Source organism: Entamoeba invadens, assembly GCF_000330505.1.
Source record: "Entamoeba invadens IP1 unplaced genomic scaffold scaff_1105074726103, whole genome shotgun sequence".
Taxonomy (NCBI): Eukaryota; Evosea; order Mastigamoebida; family Endamoebidae; genus Entamoeba; species Entamoeba invadens.
The window spans coordinates 570,409-588,295 of NW_004443767.1; the positions used below are offsets into that span (position 1 = coordinate 570,409).

The 17,887-nt window shown below is 33.0% G+C and overlaps 9 protein-coding genes across 9 annotated transcripts; 6 read left to right on the forward strand and 3 right to left on the reverse strand.

Annotated features, from left to right (window-relative positions):
* Positions 1 to 1,057: 1,057 nt before the first annotated feature.
* EIN_252580 (hypothetical protein) lies at positions 1,058 to 1,627 on the reverse strand (the record flags this gene model as incomplete). Its single annotated transcript, XM_004261747.1, has 1 exon — positions 1,058 to 1,627. The coding sequence occupies one exon, from the start codon at positions 1,625 to 1,627 to the stop codon at positions 1,058 to 1,060; it is 570 nt and encodes a 189-aa protein (XP_004261795.1).
* Positions 1,628 to 2,131: 504 nt separating this feature from the next.
* EIN_252590 (hypothetical protein) lies at positions 2,132 to 3,907 on the reverse strand (the record flags this gene model as incomplete). The annotated part of the gene is made up of 1 exon (XM_004261748.1): positions 2,132 to 3,907. The coding sequence occupies one exon, from the start codon at positions 3,905 to 3,907 to the stop codon at positions 2,132 to 2,134; it is 1,776 nt and encodes a 591-aa protein (XP_004261796.1).
* Positions 3,908 to 4,831: 924 nt separating this feature from the next.
* EIN_252600 (protein serine/threonine kinase, putative) lies at positions 4,832 to 9,955 on the forward strand (the record flags this gene model as incomplete). Its single annotated transcript, XM_004261749.1, has 1 exon — positions 4,832 to 9,955. One exon carries the CDS (start codon positions 4,832 to 4,834, stop codon positions 9,953 to 9,955), a length of 5,124 nt encoding a protein of 1,707 aa, XP_004261797.1.
* A 712-nt stretch (positions 9,956 to 10,667) lies between these two features.
* On the forward strand, positions 10,668 to 11,457 carry EIN_252610 (hypothetical protein; the record flags this gene model as incomplete). Its single annotated transcript, XM_004261750.1, has 2 exons — positions 10,668 to 10,808; positions 10,966 to 11,457. 2 exons carry the CDS (start codon positions 10,668 to 10,670, stop codon positions 11,455 to 11,457), a joined length of 633 nt encoding a protein of 210 aa, XP_004261798.1.
* Positions 11,458 to 11,925: 468 nt separating this feature from the next.
* Positions 11,926 to 13,197, forward strand: EIN_252620 (F-box/WD repeat-containing protein, putative; the record flags this gene model as incomplete). Its single annotated transcript, XM_004261751.1, has 1 exon — positions 11,926 to 13,197. The coding sequence occupies one exon, from the start codon at positions 11,926 to 11,928 to the stop codon at positions 13,195 to 13,197; it is 1,272 nt and encodes a 423-aa protein (XP_004261799.1).
* A 290-nt stretch (positions 13,198 to 13,487) lies between these two features.
* EIN_252630 (hypothetical protein) lies at positions 13,488 to 13,897 on the forward strand (the record flags this gene model as incomplete). Its single annotated transcript, XM_004261752.1, has 3 exons — positions 13,488 to 13,496; positions 13,541 to 13,719; positions 13,774 to 13,897. The coding sequence occupies 3 exons, from the start codon at positions 13,488 to 13,490 to the stop codon at positions 13,895 to 13,897; spliced, it is 312 nt and encodes a 103-aa protein (XP_004261800.1).
* Positions 13,898 to 13,996: 99 nt separating this feature from the next.
* EIN_252640 (splicing factor U2AF 35 kDa subunit, putative) lies at positions 13,997 to 14,788 on the reverse strand (the record flags this gene model as incomplete). Its single annotated transcript, XM_004261753.1, has 1 exon — positions 13,997 to 14,788. One exon carries the CDS (start codon positions 14,786 to 14,788, stop codon positions 13,997 to 13,999), a length of 792 nt encoding a protein of 263 aa, XP_004261801.1.
* A 542-nt stretch (positions 14,789 to 15,330) lies between these two features.
* On the forward strand, positions 15,331 to 16,380 carry EIN_252650 (hypothetical protein; the record flags this gene model as incomplete). The annotated part of the gene is made up of 1 exon (XM_004261754.1): positions 15,331 to 16,380. The coding sequence occupies one exon, from the start codon at positions 15,331 to 15,333 to the stop codon at positions 16,378 to 16,380; it is 1,050 nt and encodes a 349-aa protein (XP_004261802.1).
* Positions 16,381 to 16,769: 389 nt separating this feature from the next.
* On the forward strand, positions 16,770 to 17,801 carry EIN_252660 (Hypothetical protein; the record flags this gene model as incomplete). The annotated part of the gene is made up of 1 exon (XM_004261755.1): positions 16,770 to 17,801. A coding segment is annotated over one exon (1,032 nt), but the record flags the coding sequence as incomplete, so codon positions are not given.
* Positions 17,802 to 17,887: the final 86 nt, after the last annotated feature.

Genomic DNA, 17,887 nt, shown 5'->3' on the forward strand with positions numbered 1-17,887 from the left:
CTACTCATAGCGTCGGTCATTAGACTGAACTGGTTTATTCTTTCTAAAGGTCTTGTTGCAAAGGCTTAGAAGGAACTTCAAATTTTTTATATGCATTTTTTATGAACGGTTTACATCTCTTTTGGCAGAGTTATTTTTTCTTTAAATTTGTTTCTTCGATCCTTTTCTTAAGAATTTTAAAACAATCCTTTGATAAATTATTCTATTTTGATATTTATAATCCCTTGGCATTTATTATTTCATGAATACACGCATTTACTATTATCAAAATCTTCAAGTTGGTTCTTCGTTACCTCATTTTTTTCTTTTGGGGTTTTCAATAGAAAATTTAAAAATTGAATAATTGGGGTGTAAAAAACGAAATTGAAAAATACTTTTTAAAGTGTTTCACAATGATGAAGTAAAACTGAGACCATTGGGAATATAAGGAGGCATTTCTTTTTAACTTTCAAAACAATCTTTTTGGTGTTTCAAATTAAAATATCAATTGGTTTAATTTGTGTTATGTTTTTCTTCTTTTTGGTATTTTATTTACTTTGAGTACAAAACAACTTTGAATTAAAAAAATCAAATGTTTTTAATTAAGTCTTCTTCTATTTTAAGTACTCTTAACAGTTAATAATTAATACTTGTTTTTCAATTGAAAATCTTAATTAAAAAGTGGCAATTTTTTTATTTCGTTATTGAACGATTTATTGATTTCTTTAGATCAGCATTAGTCCCGATGTCTAACCATTTATTACGACAATTAAATATCCAGAAGATATAAATAAAGAAACCAGATTCTTTGTTTTAGTAGTATATTGAATTATTAATTTTATTATCGATTATAGTTTTATAAATAACATCCACGTCACAACGGGATTATTGTAATAAGTCTTTAATAATATTTGTTTAACAGTGTTGATTATAAATACTTATTAGGACTGTGGCAAAAGATCTTTTATCATTTCACCCTTATAAAATGATTATTTTTATTATTTACTTATTATTATTAAGTTAATTTATATCACATATTTCCCGAAATAAACTTAAATGAACAAACAGCGTTGAATGATTACACAATCAGATGACAAACATTCTCTATAACCTTTTGTACAATTTTACTACCTTTTTCTATGTGGATAGCTTCAATCCTATTAGTGTTCTTTGATATGTACTCTAACATGTCTTTCCCAAGTGCTTCTATTTGTTGTTGACCCAAGTAGACTCCATCGCTCCTTTTCATACAGACCACCCTTTCACTCCTGAAAGTCTTATGTGTTTCCTTTGCAAATCTGGTGTTCAACGAAAACCCGTTTTCCAAAGCAATATCAATAAGAAAGTTACTAATGAATGTGTGGAAATTTTTATCGAATCTCTTATGTGCTGTGTTTCTCGACATTTTCTTTTCGTCGATATCAAAGAAGTGTAAACATTGTTGGAGAGCCAACTTGCGTACATTGACTGGCTCCTCTTCGTTCACCTTTATTGAAATTATTCGTGGTAGTTGTGTACAATTGACTTTATGAAATTTAGATGGTTTGATCTCAAAAGAGCAGTACTTACTCAACAAAGCAATTAATGACAGTTGTTGATATGTTTCATAAAACTTCTCTCTACGGCTCTTTTGGAAGATAGTTTCCATTGATGTCGAAAAAGTTGTACCACAAGTTGGTTCATTTTTGTTGTCATTTCGACTTGAGACTCTTCTTCGAATTGGACTCTCTTTTCTTGGCGAATCAAAAGATATTCCAGTCAAGAGCAATTTGTCTTCTTTTTGAATAAAAATGCTTTCTTGTCCACTCTTCAAAGTCTTTGATTGAGTTTGGATGCAAGTGAGAGTGAAGGGTCCAAGATATTCATCGTTATATTTTTATAAGATCAACACCATTTTTAGCTATTATATAATTGGATCATCCATAAAACTGGTTTCTATTCCAACATCATCCAACTTGTTGTTTCCTATTTTTTTATTCTAAATAACATCTAGTAATTTTATTATTAATTGTTTTAAGAGTAATTTACTATTTATTATTATAATTATAATATATTAACAAAAACTATAATAAAGTTTTGTATGTGAAATACAAAAATTAACTACTAATTAAGCAATAGGTCTTTTTCTCATACAACTACTAATAGTGAACCATTAACAAAATCCCATGAGTTCTGTGAATTTCTTGAGCTTTTCTGCGATCTCGGGGTTCTCACCACTCTCCTCCGATTCTGATTCCAAATCTGATTTATCCAAATACAACCAACTCAGTGTATTCCTTATATTGTCCAAATTGATTCCTTTTTGGTTGTTCAATGTCAACTCCTTTAATTCAATGTCTTGGATATTCTCAATAACTACTCCTTCACAATACTCGACAGACAATTTTGGTAACTTCGTCGGCAATAACACTTTCAATTGCGATGACGAAGCAAATGATATCCATTGGAGTTGCTCGTACTTTCTTAAGTCAACAGAACATCCATTTCCGTCGGTCGTGGTGACCAAAAACCTCCTCAGCGATGTGGGGAGCTCCATTTTTAAAAAGTCAAAGTGGACTCGACACGCCTGAAACGTCTTCAAATTATGCAAACTCGCCAATTTGACCAAATCGCTCTCATTTGCAGAACACATGAATAACTCCTCAATGCTTAACCCACTTTTAAGCTGCCCGGGACCACAAACCAAATTCTTCAAATTGCTCGGATAGTACTTCTCGATGTCACAATTGATTTTTACAACAGACATGTCGACACTGGTAAGGTCTTTCAAACAATCCAATGACACTGATATGTCCATATTGTCCATCATTAATTCTTGTAACCCTTCCAACATCGTGACTTGGTCAAAACTCGTCCGACTCATCCCACACATTTTCACACTCAAGTTCTTGTCTGTCATTTGTATGTTACACTCCCGCAACTCGAGTCTTCGAAGTGTACTTGGAACACTCAAATTCCCGTCGTACTTTTCCACTGACATTTCAAGAAGGTTGGGAAGCACTTGTGTTGGTGGTTCGTCCACTTGGAGCTGAGTGATCCCACTTGGCAAACAGAACTTCGACTTCTCTTCGTACTTCACAGACTTCAAATCAGTGAACGCACGCAAGTCGATTTCACCACCATTTTTCCCAATAAAGTAGACCTTTGTTGGTAACACTCTTTTGAGAACTCCGGTGTCAAACGCTTCGACTTGGTCAACCTCAAACATGCCATCAGTGTACAACGGTGTGACATGGAGTGGCATCGTCTCGTACATGTACTCCATAGTCAAATAAAACTTCTGTGATATATGGGGAATGTTTTTAATGGCTTTACCCAACTCGACGTCACAATCGAAAACAACTACCATCCTGTCGATCGGCATCTTATCCGCTTGAATGAGAAAGGGTAATGAATTTGGTTCGGACAACTTCACTTTGACAAAGTCGAAGTGGTGTGTTTTATCAGTGAAACAGGAGATGTAGTCGTCTTCATCGATTACTAAAGAGACTCTCCGTAAATTGGGAAATTGCGAAAGGTCAAATGGCTCGCTCGAGACAACCGACATTGAAACAATCTTTGCTTTATCTTCCTCAGAAAAGATATCTGGCGAGTTAATAGTAGACAACCCAATTACAATGTTCTTGATGTGCTTCGGTAGGATTCTTAAAAGACCCATCGAAAACATTCCCGATGAAAATTGGTATGTTTGAAGGTTTGGGAATAGTTTCAGTTCTGATTTGATTCGCTTCACTAAGTCGATTTTATCGTTTGAAAAGACGTTACACAAAGATGTTGTCGAGGGGGTGTTCTTTCGAGGGAAAATAGGGTTGACCTTCAGGATCAAAAGTACCTCTTGACACTTCTTGCTCACTTGGGAAAATAATTTGACAGTGTCCAAGCAATCGACGTATAAAATCACGTTGGCCAAAAACACTTTCTCGAGCATTGTATGATGTCTGTTATTATTAGTTGTCTTTTAAAACTAGTGATTCGATTGGCTTTTTTATCTTTGATAAACAACCAATAATATAGTTTTTATAATATAGTTATTATTATTTTTATATATAGTTAATTTTATAATTTAAGAATTATAATTACTGGTATTATTTTTGAAGTTATATTACTTAATAATTTGTCTAATATACGGGAAACTGCGAATATACAAATCGGTATATGAATAGTTTAATAATAATAATAATAATAATAACTTAAATTTAATCACCCCGAAATAATAGGGAATTATATCGTAACAATACAAAAACTAAAATTTTGAACCATAAAAAGACATTTTAAAAAAATCTTTATATTATAATAAATGGTATAATAAACCAATAAAAACCCTAAAACAAGATTAGTGAAAAAAAATGAAAGCACCGAGAAGATAAGAGAATTTGTTCGAATTTGACGAAAAAATGGAAATAAAACATAAAATACGCATTTGCTGATTGTTCATTCTATAATATGTAAAATATATATATGAAAGAATAGATTAATGCAAAATTAAATTTCAGTTACTATTTAATTAAGAAAAACGAATGCTATTTTTAGTGGGATATCGTCTTTATTTTCGGGAAAATTTCTCCAAACTAAATACAGAAATAATAACAAGAGTTGATATGGTTTGTTAAACACAAATTTGTGTATTTATATTATAAAGTTTATACCAAATTGTGTAAAATGGTTAAATCTCGTTCGATATAAATTTGATTAAACCAATTGTAAATAAAGACATAATGTAATATGAATAAGGTCATTGTTAAATAGTGTCATTTTAAACGCCACATTCGGGTATTTCTGCTTATTAAAAACGAATAATTTCAACACAAATACGAATTCCTTTCAAACTTTTCTAACTGTTTTGATTCTTATTATGAACTATGAAACTCTGATGTATCAGATGGTGCTTTTTTTGTTCTGTGTTCTTTTAGTAAACGCGTCTGACTGTTATCCAAAATATCAAAATTGTCAAGATGGTTTTGTTTCATCAACATTTGAGCCTATTGCTTTCGAGAAGTGCTCTTATATATACATTAACCAATCTTTCACTATTGACTCTTCTTGTGCGTTTAATAAACTTGAACCAATTACACTAGTTCATTTTGTATTAAAGAGTGGAATATACATCTTAAATATCAACACAACTGATTTCGAACAGAAGTCGTCATTTATTGTGAAATCGGAAGCTGTTGTAACTATCAACGGAATTATCCACTTTGAAAATTTAGCAAGTTTTGATACGGAAGAGCATTCATTACTGATCATGAATGCATTGTATTCATTGGAAGGAAAAGATTTTAAAACACCGGAAAATTCAGTCTTTGAATTTGCAGCAAACATTTCTGTGAGTGATAATTCGTATTTGATTATATCTGAGAAGTCTTCAATAACAACAGACTGCTTATTTGTAAAAGACACATCAAAATTTTCAATTGAAACCACCGAACTTTTGAAAATCCAAAGTGTCACAGTAAGTGAAAATGGCACTTTTACATTAACAAAAAATTTGACTACCCTTCCCTTTGCCTACATTGAGTTAAAAAACAACTCAACGTTATATTTAAAATCAGTTAAGACATTATGTGATTTTTGGATTGAAGGTGACGCTCGTTTAATCATAGAACAATTCTCATACGTTGAAATAAGTGGTCTTTTTCTGGCGGTAGACAACGCGGTATTAGAAGTCATGGACTCTTCCACTTTGATATTACCTTTTGGGCTTGAACTTGGCTACAACGCCGTTTTATCTCTTCACAATGAAACATTGATAGGTGGTGAAATGGGTGAAAGTGAAATTCTTTTTAGGAACAATTCAATGACAAAAGTTGTTGGGAAAAAATCAAAAGTTCTTTTAGAGTCGTCTTTTACTTTTTATGATAACACAATTTTTGAACTTATCGATCAAGACGTAGAAATCACACAACCTATAACCTTCAAAGATGAGTCGCTTTTTATTACACAAAATGTGAACATATACACCGACAAAAACATCGAAAATGATATTCTCTTTTATAATAAAGCCAAAATGGAAGCAATGGATATGCTCCATGTCGAAACACTTCAATCAAAATTCATCTTTTCTGATTCCACTCAATTCATACAAACTGCTTGCTTTGCAGATTTTTTTATGAAAAAAATAATATTCACTAAAAATGCCTCACTTCTTGCAAACTATTCTACGTTTATGACAAATTGTCCTGTTGATTTCCAAATGACTTCTTTTTCAAATGTTTTTATCTCAGACATTTTCATTTCGGGGAGTATAAACGAGACTAATCTAAAAGTGATGAATACTGCCAATCTTACAATTTTACAAAGTACTTTTGTAGTGTATGGTAACACTGAAATCACAGGAAACACAGTTTTAACAATTGACAATACTTCATTGTTTGTTGCAATGAATCATTTGTTATTAGACCAACAATGTTCTTTACATATAACTGTTGGTGGGCAAGTACTAGTAGGAACGGGGCCTTCACAAAGTGGAGTTGATTACATTTCTTTGAATATCACTGAACGGGTGAGTGTATCACTTATTGGAGAACAATCAGTACAAAGCCAACCCTATTTTGAAGCCAAAACTGGTAGTATAGTAACCGACCTTAATACAATAATAGCAGATGGTTGTGTCAATATGTTTTCTTCTTTGTACGAAATACAGTCGACTTCATCCAATGTATTTTTGTTATCAAATGGGAGACTTGGAAGATATTGTGATCCTACAACATTCAAAAATAGTAGCACTTTCTGTGAATTACAATTCTCCAATTTTTTGTTTGGTAACTTCGATTATTCATTTTGCCCTTGTAACAACTACAAAGAAGAAAAATGTTCAATCACATTATCCACATGGATTAAAAAGGTCAATTTTGTTAAAAATAGTCCAAATGTGATATTCACATTTACAACACCACTTGAAGAGGTGTATATCGAAAACAAAGATGTAACCGACATTACATTTTGTGGGGACATTAAATCGATTTCATTTGGGTTTGGTATGAAATACACACAAGCAGAGTATATTAAAAATTATTGTATTATATCTGATGGGTATGATACAGTTTACTATAATCCATCAAAAATTGAGGCAGATGCCATTACACAAGAACAGTTACTTCAAATTGGAGAATACAATTTTGGATTCGAAAACACAAACTTAACTATTTTTAATATCACAAATATGAAATACCACACATTCAATTTTGATAATATTCAGAATGCTTTAATATATAGTATCTATGGAATAAAGTCTGTCGAAGAATATACATCTTCTTTGATTTACATTTCAAACAACATTTCTAAAAGTCTAAAGAAAATATCTATTACATGTGAAGAAGGTTTGTATCCAAACTTTGACCGTACAACGTGTATCCCTTGTGAACCAAATTGCAAAAAATGCAATTCGAAATCATGTGAAGTGTGTAATGATAACTATACTTTAAATAATGGGGTGTGTTTTGAAATGAATATGGACTGTTTGTATACACGAAATGATAGATGTTATTTATGTTCATCCGGATTTACAGAAAATGGTGAATGTATTTCATGCGACACAACTTGTAAAAGATGCCGTGGCACCCGTTGTGATATTTGCGAGCCTTTTGAACAAACTTTAAATACAAATTCAACAAAATGTGTAACACAAGAATCTGCCCTTGTCACTTCGAATGTAAATATTATAGAATGTCAACCAGAGTATGTTGTAAACCACAACTTATGTGAAAAATGTGGTTCAATATATACAAATTGTGAACGATGTGAGAATGGGAAATGTTCGATGTGTTCTATTGGGTTCTATTTAAAAAATGGTATGTGTGAGCCATCCAATTGTCTCATTAAAAGTGCCAATGGAACTGTTTGTGAAGAGTGTATTGTTATGTATTCATTAAGTGAAAATGGATATTGTGTTTCTACGATTCAAAATTGTGAAAAATACATAAACACATATTGTGTGTTGTGTGCAATTGGATACTCAGTGTACAACAACACTTGTGTTACATACAAAATTCCAAATTGCAAGTCACAAGACGAAATGGGGTGTTCTCGTTGTTTCAATGGGTTTTACCTGAATAATTACGAGTGTAAAAAGTGTGACCCAAAGTGTCCTACATGTCAAAGTGAAGACATTTGTTTATCTTGTGTTGATGGGACATACCTTTCCAAACATCAGTGTATTGTTAACATCAAATTAGACGGGAAGTGCAAAGAGTACAACCCTGTAGGTGGTTGCATAATATGTAATGTGGGATATTTCAGAGAGAATATGAATTGCAAAAAATGCAACGAGACGTGTTCTACTTGTTTAGAAGGGGAAAAATGTACGGACTGTGGTTCAAACTACTTTATGGATACAGACTCTATTTGTCACTTAAAAAGCGAAATATCAAATTGCACCCAAATTTCAAGTAAATTTGGGTGTCTCTCGTGTGAAGCTGGCTTTTTTGTCGAGGATAGAAAATGCCAAAACTGCTCTTCAAATTGTACAATGTGTACATCACTTGACCAATGTCAAAGTTGTAATGACGAATATGTTTTAATAGATAATAAATGTTATGCCAAGTCAGACATAATGCGGTGCATTGAAGTGAAACAGAGTCAATGCACAAAGTGTGAGTTTTGGTATACCCCAAGGCACAAAGGGACATATTGCACGAAAAAGGCGGTGTGGTGGGTTATTGTACTTTGTTTATTAGTATTCTTAGTATTATCAATTGCGTTGTTGATACTTGTATATTTGAGCTTTGGGTGGATGTACGCCAAGCGTGTTGAGAAAAAGCAAGAAATCCAATGTTGTGTATTTGACATCGAGTCGAGTAACATCAACTTTAAGCATAAAATAACTAGGGGTGTCTTAAGTAACAGAAAATGTATCGAATTTGATGATTACAACACTGTCAAAATCAATGAAGAGCATCGCGAGTTAGTATGTATTTGTAACACCAACAAAGAGTCCATGAAAATTCAATTAACATCGGTGGATACAGATAGTCGGTATTTCTTCCGCACTAATCCTGAAGTGATCACTTTAAGAAGTAGACACGCTTGTGAATTCGAGTTGTTTATTAAACCAACATGTTCATGTCGAATTGATACCAATGTTCTCGTTTCGTGCAAGAACATGAAAAGTGGGACAGAAAAGATGCGTACACTTAAGATCAAAGTATACAGTGAGTTATCGACTCGTCTCGACTTCAGTGAGATCATTGAAAACAAGAAAATAGGAGAAGGTTCCTTTGGAGTTGTGTATCTCGGGTACTTCCGTGGGAATAAAGTCGCAGTTAAACACATGCGGAACCGCAACACAGAACAAAAAGCTATGCAAGCCGAGTTTGACAAAGAAGTGACAATGTTAGACAAATTTCGATGTAACTATATTATACACTTCTTTGGTGCATGTTACACGTCCAGTCACATTTGTATGGTGACTGAATTTGCACCATGTGGATCACTCGGCGATGTTGTTAAAAACAAAGTCGAAGTTCGGCTCTGTGTTCGTTTAAAAGCATTAGCAGATGCTTCTCATGGGATATCATACCTTCACTCCAATGGGATATTACATAGAGATATCAAGCCAGACAACATCCTCTTGTTCACTTTAGATGATAGTTCTATCATAGTCTCTAAATTAACGGACTTTGGGTCTTCTCGTAATGTGAATTTATTAATGACTGATATGACATTCACTGCTGGAATTGGAACACCGAAGTATATGGCGCCAGAGATATTAAAGAAAGCAAAGTATGGTAAACCGGCTGATATCTATTCTCTTGGTATCACCATATATGAAATAGTCTTATTAAGAGATGTATATGGAATTGAGTACAAATACCCATGGAATATAGCAAATGCAGTGGTGTCTGGTAAAAGACCTAGTGTCAATGAAATGACACCAACGCTTGCTCGAGTTGTTGAAAACTGTTGGACTCAAGCAGAGTATGAAAGATGGGACATTGACAAGGTGGCATCTGAACTCGAACGAATCAACATTGGATGTTAGAAATTATTAATTTATAATACATTATACTATTATATAAAAATGAGTATCAATAACATTCTGAATAGAAAACCAAATTTAAAAATACTATTTTTGGAACAAAAATTAACTTGAAAAACAGGGGGAAGACTAAAATATGATGAATATAGTTATTAATAGTTAATAAAATATGCGAAATAGTAACAGGCGTGTGAACTGATTAAATGGTATATTATGGTAGTTTGAAGTAAATAAGAATAATTGGAGATCTAGAAAATAAAAAGTGAATACCGTTTTTTCACAAAAACAAGTTTCAAAATGAGGAAGTGGACCTTCGTCAAATTGATATATAGTTTTTTATTTAATTTTTTATGATTAAAAAACACAATAAAAAATAGTAAACAATATGATAAACAAAACTATAAAAAATGGTATTGTCAATCCACTCCAACAATTCAAAACAAACGTGTACACAAAACAGTCAAATTGCTTATTTTTATTTTAATATAACGTTTACAATTGAAATCTCCCGAAATGATGAGTTATTATATTTACAACTGATGTGATTATGACAAAATCTTCTTTAGATTAAGTTGACCGAATATCAGTTGTAATAGAGAAAACCATCTTTTGTAAAAAAGAAGAGCTAAAAAGGTTTAAAAGAATTAAAGGCAAGAAATAAGAAAGAAACACAAAGAAAAAAAAATAATAAACAAAAAGAACTTGAAAAGTTAAAATGTCTGGTTTATACCCTGGGTTTGTTTCTTCCTTATTCTATCCACTATTAACGCTTAGAGAACAAGAGTCTGACAACTTTAAAGTCGTTTTTACAGGAGATCCAATGGTCGGAAAGACGAGTTTGATATATCGGATGGTTGTTTGTTATTGTACTATATTTTAACTATAATTTTTTATTTTAATAGTTTGATGCACAAAATTAATTAAGTATGATAAAACGAACCATATAAATAATACTTGATTGTGTATAGTATTGTGTTAATAAAAGGACTCCACAAAGAGCGTCTAAGAAATAGAGCAACGAGTTCAAGGAAACGCTTCCGCCAACGGTTCCAGATGTGACGCCGTATCAAGTGAAAGAGAACAACAAAACGTATAATTTTCAAATCAACGACACGGCTGGGCAAGAGATCTATCGAACGGTCACATCCAGCTACTACCGAGGGTGCAGTGGGATCTTTTTGGTGTATTCACAGAACGATGAGTCGTCGTTCAAGAGCTTGTCGTCGTTTTATAGTGACATAGTGACTTATACACAAGAGAAGAAGCCACTGATAGTTATTCTAGCGAATAAGTCTGATCTGGAAGAGACCGTCAAACTCGAAGAGGCAAGAAAGTTTGCAAAGGAAATGATGTCGAAGGACAAAATAAAAATAACTGTGGCGCAGGTGTCAGCGAAGACTGGTGAGGGTGTGACGGAAGCTTTAAAAACGATGGTCACCGATTTAATGAACGGGAACATCTATCCACAAAAAGTTAAAAAGTCTGGGCCTTGTGTTCTTTTGTGATAATTTGATTTGGTGTTATGTTGTTAAGTCATTTGTCGTCTTTTTCTATTCCTGTGGTGGTTCTTTTTACTTCAAATGAACAATTTTTTTCAAAAGACTTTTGAAAAGGAAAAATGTGGTTTTCATTTAATTCATTGTAATTAAAAAGAAATTGGAAGAAGACACGTCGACATGACATGACTGTTCAAAAGTATTGGAAGTAATTGATTGGATGTTGGGGTTGAATAAAACTAGATAAACATAGTTTTTTATTAATATTATATACTACAATTGTTGTTTTACAATCATTTCTAATTACATGATAACTATTGTGATTATAGTATTATTATTACATAAGTATTACTCACAAGATGAGTTATCAAAGAAAAAAAAATGAAAAACATTTGTTAATATTTGTGTTTTTGTAAGAAAAAAATATTTTTTAAAATTTTCTTTATTAATAATTATAATTAAATAATCATTACTAATATGGACTCGTTGAACACCTCAACACTACTGGATGTCAGCGAATTGCTATCAACCATCTCAGCAAACATATTACTCGACTTACCAGTATTTTGCGAAGACACAACAGAGCCTTATTTCAGAGCACCAGCATCATTTCTCCCCATCAGGGAACGGAGGGAGGAGACACTTCAGAACAGTGTACCTTTATTACAACTCCCCGGTACAACGATCCGAGAGATATTAAAAACCCTCACCGCGGAGGACGCAGTTTCTCTCGGGTGGAGCTGCCGGCAGCTCCACGGCATCATCTTTGGTACGGAAGGCGAGTTATATTGGGAACAGCAGCTTCGTGTTCTTCAACCCTCTGAAAGTCTTCTCCGAGTCGCTTCGAAGCCTGCGGAGACTTATCGACGGTGCGCGACGATGCGACGCCACTGGAAGCAAAGTCAGTACACGCAAAGCACCGTCGAAGGGCATATGAGTTTAGTGAAGTGTATTGAATTAGATGGGACGCGTGGCGTTGTAGTGACAGGGAGTAGTGACAAGAAGGTGAAAGTGTGGAAAATTGATGGGAAGTCGTTAATTATGGGGAAGACCATAGCTGGACAGAATTGTGGAGTTGTTGGGTTGGACTTAAAAGGTGACGACTTACGCATTGGATACAAAAATGGAGTCATAAAAGATGTCAATTTGAGCTCTGGGAATTCACAAGAATTTGCTGTTGGATCGACCGTGACGGGATTCACGTATTGTGGGGAGGTAGTTGTTGGGTATGAACGGACGGTTTCTTTATATGACGCAAAGACTCTGAAGAGTGTTGGAGAATACAATTTACACCGACGACCGGTGTCATATGCGAAATTATATACTCCACAAATGGGAACTTCTGCTTCCTTTGATAAAAGTGTGGACTTCTGGGACCTTAGAAAACTCGACATGACTGCTATAAGGCTAAAAGGACATCACGCGGGCGTCAACCATTTCGACTTTTGTAAAGAAAAGATCATCACTGCTTCAAACGACAAAACATTAATGGTGTGGGATATTAGAAAGCCCGACGTCCCTATTAAAACTCTTCAAAACCACACCGCAGAAGTTATCTATGTTAGACATCAGAATGATAAAGTTGTTGCATCTTCTAAAGATATGACTCTCTCTATTTTTAACGATAACGACTTCTCACAAATCGGAATGATCAACACAAGATCGGTTGTCTCTTCTTTTATCTATGACGACCAATTCATGTTTTGTGGGTGCAGCTCGGGAGAGATACTTATGTATGACTATTCCTAACTGTGTTTTCCGTTTCGTTGATTCTATATATTTATAGTTCATGTATAGAATGTGTTTTTTGTTATTAAAATTAACGAGTCGTTTTTATTAAATGAGTTTATGAAATTTACTAATAAAATATTAATATTAAACTTACTCAACAATATTCAATCCACTGGTTTTAAACTATATAATTTAATATTATTATGGTATACAATTAGTACATAAGTAAAACAAGTTTCTATTAATTCAAATGTTCAAAAAAGTTGATCTTTTTGGGAAAATTCTCGAGTGAACAAAATAATCAGACTATGTCACTTGTTTGTTTAGTTTGACCCTTTTCTTATTGAAAATTAACAATAAGCTTTCACCACAAAACGTACCTTTAAAGCTCAGTGGTATCATGTCAAAAGTGAAACCTCTCGGTGACATGATATTAGTTCAAGGGTACAACACTTCTTCGATTGGGGGTATCGTCTTGGCAGAACAAAAAGATGAAAAGTTTAAACAAGGTGTCGTTGTTGCAACTGACAAAACAAATCTGTTTGTCCTTCAATTCTTCATACTCGATTCAAAACACTGAAAGTTGACTAAAAGCAAAAATCCATTGAAAGTCGGAAACCATATAGTTTTCGGTGGAACACCAGCAGCCACTTTCTTGGCAGACAACAAAAAGTATTCCCTCCTCAAGTACCACGACGTCTTTGCTAAAATTGAATAACATTTTAATAACAATTTTAATAACATTTTAAATAACATTTATGTTTATAAACTTCTTTATTAAAAAAACATTTTCAAAAACAAAATAAAGACGTACAATTTATTTCTTTTCGGACGAGTCACCCCGCTTCAGTCGACTCTCATGTGAATCACTTCTTTCTCTTCTATACCTGTCGTGTGTTCTTCTTTCACGTGAATCACTTCTCGAACGAGAACGATAATGACGATCGTCTCGACTTCTCCTATATGAATCTCTATCACTTCTATCTCTTCTTTCATCATTCTCATACCTTCGTCTCCTTTCTTCTTTTTCTCGCTTACGCCGAGACAATTGATTTGCAAAGAGTCCTCTTTTTAGTGAAGGATCGGGTTCAATAACATGAATGAAATTACATTGGCCACCACGAGTACAAGTTCCTTGTTCTTGTTGTCTACAAATTGCCTCTCTAAAATCAGTGACGCGACAAAATGATGGTTGAAGCATTTTACCAGCATAGTATCTTCCAGTTAACTCGTCTTTGGCCTTTTTGGCTTCTTCTTCTTTGGTATATTTGACGTAGACGTTACCCATCATGTGGTCGTTGTCATTCCCACACACTATAAATTCTTCGACCTCCCCATAATTCTGAATCTGACTAAATACATCCTCATAAAACTCATTGAAATCATGCCGCATCTTTTTCTCGTCTTTTTCAAGACCTTCGCTTTCGTCGATTCGAATTTTAGGGTTTTGGTACATTCGTGTGAATAATAAAGTCTGACTACTCTCGGGACGGAAGTGTTGCTTTTTACACGAATCTCCATGACGACACGCTCCAATTTTAAAGAAAAAGTCGCAGATCGGCTTTTCTTTGTTGGGACGGTCGGAGCCTTGAGGTTTATCGGTCGACATTAATAAATTGGTTTTAATAGTATTTTTATTATAAATATGTTTTGTTAAGTTATATACAATATATTTTATTGTTTTTTTAATACAAATGTAGAATTAAAAAAGTGATTAAAATGTATTAATAATACAGTATTATATTTTTATTTATTTATTATTATACTTGATGATTATTTTAATTATTTTAACTCTTTTTATTAAATAAAATTACAATTATTTTTGTTGGTGTTTATAATTAACAAAAATATAATATGAAAATAATGTTTTATATTAATAAATTGTTAAATAATATTCATGTAGTTGATTTATAAAAAAAAATATTATATTTGGTTCATAATAATAATGATATTGTTTGACAAGAATAATTCAAAAATCAAATTTCAAAATTAAAGTGAAATGATTTTTTTTCACTTGACTAAAATAATCAAGTGAAAAAAAATGTCAAAAATATAATATAATTAATAAAATACTTTTAATTATTTAAACTTATTAATTTCCCAAAAATATTAAGCCCGATATTTTTTCAATCTGGAAAAAAATTAAGATTGATGGGTGACGAATTGGGAGAGTTAAAGAATGTTTTGATAGAGAAATTGTTTGAGTGTTGTTCTTTGAGTAGTGAGTATAAGAAGAGTGACATTCTTGAGTTTTACGAAGAGTGTGCTGATGACAAGAATTATATATCGGGATTTATCGAAGAAGTTGATGCAATTAATAAGAAGATAACAACCGATAAAACACCAAAGAGAAACACACACTCAAATACCAAGCCAGACAACCTACTCCCTAACACTGAAACTACCCTTCAATTCCCTCAAAAATCTTTACAATCTTATTCGTTTCAAATTCCCAAACAAAAACAAAGCATACCTCAAATAGTGAAGCTCAACCCTATAATCACAACACAAGAAACATCGATGTTTAAATCCCAGAAACCAAATGAGTACTTTAAGAAGGTGCCGGAGATACATATATTACCAAAAACTCTTTTTAAAGACAGTGACACCTTCTTACCAAACCACTTCGCGATGACCAAAAAGTCACTTCTCTATACATCGACGTGTTGTGCGAACTATCCCCAATTTGAATTTCTAAGGCTCAAAATAGGGAGCGAGTTTAATTTAAAACAATGCGAAGTGCAACTTGATATTGACTTAATGTGTAGCAGTCAGTCATTGTATGACACCTTTTATAAACACACGTGGAAAGTTAATACGGTAATTTTCATAGTTGCAGATAACGAAGATTACAAGGAAGATGCTTTTGGGTGTTTTGTTCGTGTAGGATGTGTGTCATGTACATGGGTCAAAGACCCAAATATCAAATTGTTTAGTTTCATTGGCCGGGAGGTACAACTCTTTGGGTTAAAGTCGGGTGGAGACAATAAGTCCTTGTATCTCTGTGATGAAACAAATAAAGAAATTCTTTTTGCTGTTGGACTTGGTGAGTTTAATGACATTTTATTTCATAAAGGAACAGACAAGAACATAACACCAACGGTCTACTTAAAACCATCGGCTTTTAATTATATGGAAAAAAAATTCTTTGAACCAAAAATAGTAAGACCAAAACGCTTGATTGTAGCGAATTTCTTTTAATTGGTTATACTAAAAAGTAATAACAAGAGAAAAAAAAATGAATGTGAAAACAACAGATATGAATTGTAGTTGGGTGTTTCAAAACTACGAGACAGAAGAATAAATATATATTTTTATTATTACAATATAATTTATTTATTATTATTTACTGGTTAGTTTAATAGTATTTTAATTATAATTAAATAAATTATAACAGTTTCTAAAAATCATTTCTTCAAACAAAAATGACATGGATTTTTTTTGGTTATATCGGATCATTTCACGATTTTAAATTCAACAAAAAACACAATCTTAATTAAGTTATTTTCATTAAATCCGATATAAATTATTTGTATTATTTCAAAAAAAGAAAAAAGTTTATACTAATTAACTTAATATAAACAAGATTGATGAGCGACGAATTGGGAGAGTTAAAGAATGTTTTGATAGAGAAATTGTTTGAGTGTTGTTCGTTGAGTAGTGAGTATAAGAAGAGTGACATTCTTGAGTTTTACGAAGAGTGTGCTGATGACAAGAATTATATATCGGGATTTATCGAAGAAGTTGATGCAATTAATAAGAAGATAACAACCGATAAAACACCAAAGAGAAACACACACTCAAATATCAAGCCAGACAACCTACTCCCTAACACTGAAACTACCCTTCAATTCCCTCAAAAATCTTTACAATCTTATTTATCACCACAACAAGTGCCACTTCAATCCCTAATGTCAGAACAAGAAATGTTGACACGAGATAAACTAGTAGAACCACTAAATATATATTCCCCGCCATCAGACTGCTTCCTTAATCAAACACAACAAAATGTTCAAAACACTCCAAGTGAGATTCATACAGTACAAAGTTCGAAAGAAGTTGTAATTACTAATTTAGATTCGACCATTGAATACCTTCCAGAGAAGTTTGAAGAACTTTGCCATACAATAAACACGGAATGTGGCTTGAGTAATTACAAGATACTAGCAAACATTAATTTACATGTGGATACCGATCTATCTACGAATGACAATATTTATAAACCTTTCTTCGAGATCAATTGGACTAATCATGTGGCGATATGTATTGAGGCATTGACTGTAGACAACAAACTCGAAGTTTTTGGATGTTATGTCCCAACTCCACCAAAGCCTCGAACGTGGACAAAAGACCCCAATGTTCGACTCTTTAGCTCGTTTCGAGGGTTCAACTTCTTCGGACTGAAAGAGGGAATTACTTCACCAAATTCAATTTTTGTGTGCGACAAGACTAACCAAGTCTCCCTTTTTGCGGTGGGTCTGAATATCACAAATGACATCATCTTTGTAAAAAATAATGCAGGGAAACGAGAGCCTTTCGTGTTTTTGGAGCCATCGGTGTTCGACTATAAAAACGTGACTTTCTTCGAACCGAAAAAAGTCCACCCAAAGTGCCTTCTTGTTGTTTCTTTTTTTAAAGATTGAATATGGTATGAGTGATTGTAAGGTTGTTGTTTTATTTATTAGTTATTTAATTATTTGTAAGCAAT